General features: G+C 38.0%; 1 protein-coding gene across 1 annotated transcript in view; it reads left to right on the top strand.

The window, feature by feature from the left end:
* Positions 1-8,695, top strand: part of LRP6 (low density lipoprotein receptor-related protein 6) — a 106,531-nt gene that overhangs the window by 37,933 nt on the left and 59,903 nt on the right. Inside the window, 2 exon segments of the mRNA XM_010002976.1 lie at positions 7,574-7,770; positions 8,503-8,634. Coding sequence (XP_010001278.1) covers positions 7,574-7,770; positions 8,503-8,634 — 329 coding nt within the window.

The following is an 8,695-nucleotide window of genomic DNA, read 5'->3' as shown; positions in this document are numbered from 1 at the left end:
GTCTATAGCAGAAAAGTGGGATTGTGAAAGCTTCATGTAAAGCAGGATGACATGAGTTTTAATTGCTTTAAGGGAAGTGAGAAATAGCAAGCAAGAACTAACATCTTTAAATCAAAAAAGAATTTCAAATGGTTCCAAGAAAACTGCTTTTGTGGTTTGAATGGTGAAAGAGAATACAGCATAAATAGGAAAATATTTTAATTAGTGTCACCGATAGTGTTAAAGTGCTGAGGTTCAGAACGCAGTGGTCTAAAACTTGGAATGAATGAAAGGAAACATTCTTGGCATATATCTAAATCTGTAAGAAATCCATTACCTCATTTGTCTTTGTTGTCTATCACATCTATATACCTGGCACTACACAAGAATTAAAATTTAAAGATTTATGTGTGAGAGAAGGATATTGATATGCATGGATGCTTTGGTTTTTGCTCACAGGGGTTTGAATAGTGGAAGAGTACAGTAGACAGGTGGGAGGAATGTGCTGGGGGAGAAACAAAGGAGGCCTTGATTTTATTTTATTTTTTAATTTTAACATATTTTTTTGTCACCTCTTTGGATGGGGCCTGGATAAGCTCCTTTTGGAGCTGATGAGCCTCTGCACCAAAACTAGTAAGCAGTATGACAGTGCTGGCAGTAACACTCAGTAAATATGTGATAAAATCGTAAATTAATGAGAAAAACTACAGTAAATTTTATGGGGATGATGTATCATTTGCTACCTGCTAGCCCTGGAATTTACTAGCCTAAGCTACTCTAGTGATGGACTCATTAGAATAAAGAGAGCAGACAAGTTGATGACTGATGCCCTTGGTTTGCCAGCAAGAGAAAGGAAGGAGCAGTTTTTCATGTCAGAATGTAATAATTAAAAAATTAAATTGGTGCATACAAGATACGATTTTGGTTTTTTGCAGCTCTCGCCTCACTCTTATCAGAGTGAACAGTTGCTTTTTGTGGGACTAATTAAACAAAACTGAATTGCAGACAGCTCTCCTGTGAGTAGAGTACCCGAGATAGGTTGGCCTGCTAAGGCAGCTCTTGAATTAATTTTCTCTTCCTTTAGCCTGCAGCAGCAGTTCTAATTAATAAGTTAACACGTTACTGGCTGAAGGGAAATGCACTTACAAGGTCCCCCAGGAAGTGTTGGTGCTAATGAGATGGGTTTTGAGGCCACTGTAAGAAAACATACTTTCAGCAACTGTCAGAAAGCTGGGAAGCTCTTGAGAGGAGGTGAATATCTTAAGTTTACACTCGAGCATTGATTTTTCTAGTTTCTGTTTTCAAGCATCGGCTCATGTCTGCCTGCCAGATGATTAGTTGCAGATTTGATGAAACACTAAAAATAGTGTCCCTGCTTTTAGAGGAGTTTATTTTTCATTATTAGAATATCATGTGTACAATATATGATATGTACAAGGTAAAAAATACTGGATTCTGTATATATATATTTGTGTATATTTCTGTAAGGTACAGTGCTTAATAACCTTAAGCAATGAAGAGGAAAACCTTGTTTCAGTACCTCACCAACACATTGTAGGCCAGCGCAAAAGACAAGTAGTGCCCTAATTGAAACTACTAGAGAAGCGTACATAAGCAGAATTAATTAGACTATTTGGACAAAGAACTAGGGTGAATTTCTTAATTCTGCCCAAGGTGCTTCTGAAATGAAATGCTGGAAAGGTGGAGCTTCAAAACATTTGCAGTTGACTGTGTGCAATACACATACATTGTGTATGTAGTTAGTCAGGAGGTCACAGGTGTCTGCATATTTCTAGAATTTAAATAAAAATACGTAGTACAGGGTGATTAGCCCAGGTGGATCAGTGGAGTAGTTCATCAATACTGCTTCTAAGACCTGAGGTGACAAACACAGAATTAATTCAGAATCACAGCCCTGCTGAATGCAGAGGAAGTGCAGGTTCAGTTAGGATGCACACAGACCATTCTGCAGTCAGTGGATCTACTGGTGCATCTTCCTTCTAAACTCTATCATCTCTTGCTAGCTTCCTAATCTCCTTCCTTCTTGCCAGAGGCTTTTCATCTGTACTGCATGTCATGATAGTTTGCCTGACAAATGGCTCACAGAATGATTTAATTTCTCAACCATGGTTTTGTTTCTGACTGACTTTTTTCAAACTTTCATTCAAGGTGGAAATTAAAATGTCATTGTTATACTTGTTATTAGTTATATATATTTTGTAGAAACAGCAATCATGGCTTAACAAAGTAGCAAAAGAGAAAATATTTTGGTTTTAAAAGACAGTATTATATCCCACAAGTTAAGTTTTCTGTTTACTTTCTCAGGTAATTAGAACCAAGCTTGTATTCTGATAGGAAATATTTGAATAAGCATTCATGGTAAAAATCCAGCTTAATTTTCCAAGTTTGCTTGGTAAATGTTTTTGTTAGGTTGGCAAGAGAGGAAACCTTGCAAGCTTCCGAGGAAGCCAGAGCTCCCTGTCCTCCATGTGGCATCTTTGGTGTGGTGCGGTGTTATACAGTTAGTTGGTTTTCCATCCTGCTTCATCTGGTAGTGTTAGGGACTGATAAGTGCTTTTACCACTTTCTAATGTATTGTTACAAGTCAGAGCTGTGTAATTCTTGTGACTTTATGGATGCTTAGGCATAAAGTAATCTGTAGATGGAGATAAATGTTTTGTGCAAAACATCATTTGCTTCATGCAAGCCTGTCTGTTACATGCTTTCTTGAACCTGATGAGCACTAAAAGTAAGGTTCAGAAGATGGATCTTTACATTTTTAATAATTCGTGAAGGAAGATATGACAGTAATTGCAGCATAACAACTTTGTTTTGTTTTTCTTGTACCAAGTGGGGGAGGAAAAAAAAAACCCACAAGAAAATAAGTGGTAAGAATGTAACCCTCAGGTATCTTTAACTGAAAGTTGATCTGGCATAGCATAAGAAGGAAAATAAATTAAAATTCAGTAAATGCAGACAAGACCATCCCTTAAATACTTTTTCAACAATATACAGACTCTAGTTGGAAGGAATGTCCAGCTCTTAATATTGTATTGTTATTGGATACCAATATGGTAAATTTTGCCATAGCACTAAATATGAAATATTAAGATTAATTACCTTTTTTTTTTTTTTCCCCAGTATTCACAGGGATTTTAAATGGGATTGCAAAGACTTTTGATGCAACAGTAGATTTTTATTCTCTTTTGGATAGTTTAGGAGATGGTTTCAGGGCTTTGAGCAACCTGGTCTAGTGGAAGGTGTCCCTGCCCGTTCAGGGGGATTGGAATTAGATGATCAACTAGATGCTTTGCAACCCAAATCATTCTACAATTCTATGGTAATAGGTACAGGATGCTACAGAGGCATGAACTGAACAAATAAACATGAAAATTATTGGACCCTGGCCTGGAGATTGAGCACAGGCAGCCTCAAAGGTGATGTGAAAGTAATTTTGCTAATCTGAAGCTGGAATGTTAAAGATTTAGAGACATACAGGCCAGGAGGTCTAAGGAAGTCAGGTTTTATGCAGGTGTTCTGATCAGTTTCTTAAATTAGAGAAATGTGATGAACTGGAATAGAAGGAATTTCGTTAATGGAAACTGTTTGCTTATTTTTATGGAGAAATGCTATTATGGTTGCATAGAAAACATTCTGTTAAGATTCATGGGGGAAAATAGTAATACTGATAATATTTTAATTTCTTTTGATGTGGAGAATTCTTAAATTTCATAGATATAATCTAGCTTTGGTTTTGAATTCTAGTATTAGGTGAAATAAGGGCAGCCTGAGGAAATCAGTGTTGTGATAAAGGATATTAAATTAATTTTGATCTTTTTTGCAAACTTGAATTTTTATTTCAAGCAAGTTTATTCTTTATCTGAAATGCATAGTGTCTTGAAGCAGGAGCTTTTTGTCACTGTTAGTGTAAAACTACGAATTTTCATACGTGTTCCATTTCAGACCTCAGTAGTCCCTTTTGTAATGCCTACTTTACCTTGTTTATTGTATGTTCAATTTTTTCTTTATCTTTATAAAGTATTTCACAGGCCTCTAAAAGAATAAGAATAGAACAAAGGTGAATATATTTAAATTGGATCTACATTTTCCTCAGGCAGTAGAAATCTCTTTACTAGAATAAGTTTTTACATCTCTGATTACCATTAAGATACTATAAATAGTTGTATTTAGGAAACAGTGATACACAGCAGAGATTGCATTTCATTTCTGTGGAAACTGCTCCTTTTCTCTCCTTTTTTTGTCTTCCTACCTTCCTTCAGTGTTCTCCAGTTTTGTATTTCCTTCCCAGCCAACTAAACAAAGTTTGAGATGGTGATATTTTAAATGTCAATTGCCATCAGGAATTTTAAGGCAAACTTGTGTGATTGTATTCCTGGCAAAAAGTCAGCGTGTGCTTAGTGCCCTGTAACATGTAGCCATTTTGCATGTTGCCGAAGCCCTAGAGGTGTCTCCTGAATGAATAATATTACTCCTTATCCTCATGTCTCACTTTATCATCATCTGGTGTCTTTTTAACAAGACTAAGGATATGAGTACAGCAGTTTGAAGGAACTGAAGAGCTTAGTGAAGGATAATAGAATGGAGTGCTTTGCTGTTGTATCACTTGTTCCAGTCTAGTCTCGGCTTATAATGTAGAGTTGGTGGCTTTATTAGCAAGGCCAGAAATGCAGAGACCTGACTGCTCCCTGACCCCACGTGGGTGCTTGTGGAACACCCTATATGTGGGAAGTGCCTGCTCCTGTCAGCTGTGTGCAGCAGTTGCGTGCTGTGGGTGGTGTTCTGGTCCCCTTCCTTCACCCAGGCATATTTAATAATCAGTCAAGGCAGAGGGGTTGAGACCCCTCTTCTCACCTGCCAAAACCAGAGCTCTGAATGCGGATCACACTGAAGCATAACTACTTCCTGGCAGTCATCAGAATAACGTTTCTTGCTCCCTCTCCCATTCCTTTTCCTGCATCTTGGTTCTCAAGCCTTTTCCTGCCACTCCTCATTAGGCTGTGGATGCTTCTTTAGCACCACTCAGCCACTGCTTCTGTGCTGACACACGCTGTGCAGCTGCCATTCAGCAAGGTTACTGATGTGGCCTGTGAAATATGTTTGGAGGGGAAAAAAGCCCTGCTGGTTTTGCTGCTTGGAAGTGAGCTATCACCTTGTGATGGTTTCCTGGAATCAAGGGGTATGGACTTTTGTTACTGACATACTCATCTTCATGAGATGCAAGAAATACATGCTGTTGTATTTGGGCTCAAAGATGTTTTCCTGTGATGGCACCTTATGTTGTCTGAGAGAAATTATACAAGTTTAAGAATAATCACTTCAAGGCTGCGGCTGACTGCAGTCAAATGAGGTGCTCTTGAATCTCTCCAAATAAAGGCCACCTTACATAAGGCTCACAGTTCACCTTATGTATTGTCATATGAATAGATGGCTGTCCATAAGTTGGGCATGTCTAACAGTATCTATTGATGTATTTCCCCCTGAAATGGTGGGAACTAATGGCATTTAAAAATACTCTGGTGTTGGTTTGTTTTTTGTGTTGTGGTTTTGTTGGGTTTTTTCAATCGTTGGTTTTGGGGTTTTTTTTGTTTGTTTCTGTTTATGTTGTTGTTTTTTAATAAAATGAATTGCAAGAAGATTCAGAATGCTTTAGAAAAATAAGGCTTCCCTTGTGTATAGGAATGCTGTCTTTGGTGGTCTGCTTATGTGTAGTTAGAGCTTTGGACTTGTATTACTTCTGTGTCATGACAAATGTCATAAATTTGTCATAAAGACTTAGTCTCCAAGCCTGCTATAAACTAAAATTATTCAAATATTGAAGGCATTTATGGTTTGGGGGTGGGGTTGGTAGAAACATTTACAGAATTAGAATGCCTTTATTCTTGATACAAAAGTGTGTTGTGTCACTCTGGCTTCACTGTTTGGCTGGTAGATTTCAGCTGTAAATTGTATTACAGTAGTTTTTTGTAAGATGCTTAGTTGGTGCATTTAATTAGAAGCAAATATATACCTGACTCCAGACAGAGATAAGAAAGAAAATAGAATATGTCCTACTTTTGAGTGCAAAATATCAGAAATAGAGAATTTTATTTAGTGTAGAATTGGAACACTAGAGTGACAAGTAAGGAGAAGTATGTGTTTTTCTCAGGAGCAGAAAAAAAAATAGAAGCTTTAAAGACTGCATCTTTTCAGAAGCTAGGGTGAAAGAGCAGTAATGACTGCAGTCTCTTTGTACTCAGAGTCATTGGCAGAAGACACCTTCAAGTTTCTTGCTTTAATATACTCTTCTGTTATATTTTAACAGAAAATATTTGGAAAATAAGAGTGGTTTTGTCCCCTACTACACCACTTCATTTCCTGAGCTCTGCATAGTGATGCATACAGTGTGGGGATATTTCCTCTGTAAATGTACAGATAATGTCTGTCTTCCCTGCAAGAAGAAAATTGGGTGCCTGATGTTCATAGTGTACCCTATATAGAAGGAGTAGTAGAGCTGTGGGGTCAATCCTTGCTGCTTTCAGTCCAGAAGAGGGATGAGGATCTCCACAGTTCAGTGGGTGCTTGCTTAGTTGGGAGCATATGTGCACCCACAGAGTTAAGAAGAAAGGAGGTGGGAAGAAGCACTTGTGTAAATGCTATTTTTGTGGCCCTGCTTTGAGCAGGGTGTTGGTTCAGATGACTTCCAGAGTCATCATCCATCTCCATCCTGAGTTTGTCTGTGATGCTGAATAAAAAAATTCAGCTACGTAATTCCAGTTCTGAGGAACTGGGGTACAGATAATTAGTTTCTACATCCCAAGAACCTGGAAAAACTGTCTTCAGTAATGTTTGTGCTGCATTTTTGTGATGGCTAATGAGCATGTGTTTGTATATATACATAAAATATGTGAGTATACTCTTTAATTTTGTTTATGAATCTGGAGACAGGTGGTGACCCAGTTTGCTCAGAAATTATACCATTGCCATGGCAGATCAGTAGAACTCTGTTTAATAGCACTGCTTATAACAAAAACAATAGCTTAATAATTATCATAATAATGAGTCATGAAACTTTAAAGATTTCTTTACAGTTGAACTATTTGCCATTAGAGTATATTTTCAGTGGGTCTAAAGAGTGAAACTGGAAGAGGTAGATGGACTTCTAATTGACCGAATGCAGTCTCAGTTTGAAATCTGCTGAGACTGAAAATTATGGATGTCATAAATCAGCAAGCAGTGGTCAGAGTTACATAAAATCGGCCGGTGTTCTCCAGAATGGTGCATGGTGTCTTAGAGCCCCACAGGTACTGAGTGTTGAAAGGGTGCTAAGAAATAGCCACAGACCCAAGTAGGGATTTCAGTTGGGACCTCTTGGCTGTTTATGCATCAGTAGGCAGCCTGGAAATAGGACTCCTATGTTGTTCCCCCATATTATTCCCCAAACTGGGTGCACTATATTTGTTCCCCATAAATGAATACAGAAGTTTTGGTCAACAGTACTTGCACTGTAAAACCTCTTTTCACAAAAGCTACTTTCAAGGAAAAGCATAGCAAGAATTGTGTTTGAGAGTTCATTTTCTTCCCTGTGCTCTCTTAGGCAAGCAGTGGTTAAAGGCTCCCTTCCACATCCTTTTGCTTTGACGCTGTTTGGGGACACGTTGTACTGGACTGACTGGAACACACATTCAATCTTGGCCTGCAGCAAGTACTCCGGGGAGGACCTGCGTGAAATACATTCCAACATCTTCTCTCCCATGGATATCCATGCTTTCAGCCAAAAGAGGCAGCCAAATGGTAAGCTGTCTTGCTTTCTTTTTTTTTAACTTCAAGTTGGCACTGATTTGCAAAAATTTTAATTAGTCTTTTGGCGTGATGGTGGGTGGCTTCACTCACGTCATGATGCAATTTTTCCAATGCAGAGATTCGGGAGAGACCCAGAGAGAAACTAAATATTCTCTACATTGTTTTTTAAGTGCAAAAACCATCTCTTTCTTATTTTCTGCCTGCAACATTTATCCTGTGTTATTCCCTTTTCTGTTTCATGTGCCATAACTTTAGGCAACATGGCTTTTTTTTTTTTTTCCAAGAAGTAGTTCCTGAATGGAAAGCAGTGTTAACTTGGCAGATTATATTAAGCAATACTAGCTCTGTGTAATAACCACTGTCTTAACCATTGTGTTAATTTACTGTGTTTGCATTTTGGTTTTTACATACCACCACTATGTATTCAGCACCAACAAACTGAATAGTTTGTGAAAATGAGAAGGGCAGAGCTGAAACAAGTCTCTTGTTTAGAGCTGCTTCCTCAAGAAAGGAAACATTCAACATCCATGAATTTTGGTACTATAAATACCCCCACTACTCAACACTTGTAGTTAATTTTTTCTTGTTCTGTGTTCAGCATTTCCTTCTTTAATCTGTGTTGCTGCCACTGATTCTACCACTCAAATGCTGTATGTGTCTTAACACATGAGATGAGGTCATTCGTTATCAGAAGCATTAATCTGTGTGATTTATGTTTAACAGCTACAAACCCATGTGGAATTAATAATGGTGGCTGCTCCCACTTGTGTTTGATGTCTCCTACCAAGCCCTCTTATCAGTGTGCATGTCCCACTGGTGTGAAACTTCTTGAGAATGGAAAGACCTGCAAAGATGGTAGGCTTTGTTTTTAAAAATCCTTTTAGATTAAGCACAAATTATTTTTTTGAGGGAAAGA

The sequence above is a fragment of the Chaetura pelagica genome, unplaced genomic scaffold (genome assembly GCF_000747805.2).
Source record: "Chaetura pelagica isolate M959 unplaced genomic scaffold, ChaPel_1.0 scaffold117, whole genome shotgun sequence".
NCBI lineage: Eukaryota > Metazoa > Chordata > Aves > Apodiformes > Apodidae > Chaetura > Chaetura pelagica.
Note: the sequence above shows the minus strand (reverse complement) of the source record. Positions and strands in the feature narration are given on the sequence as shown.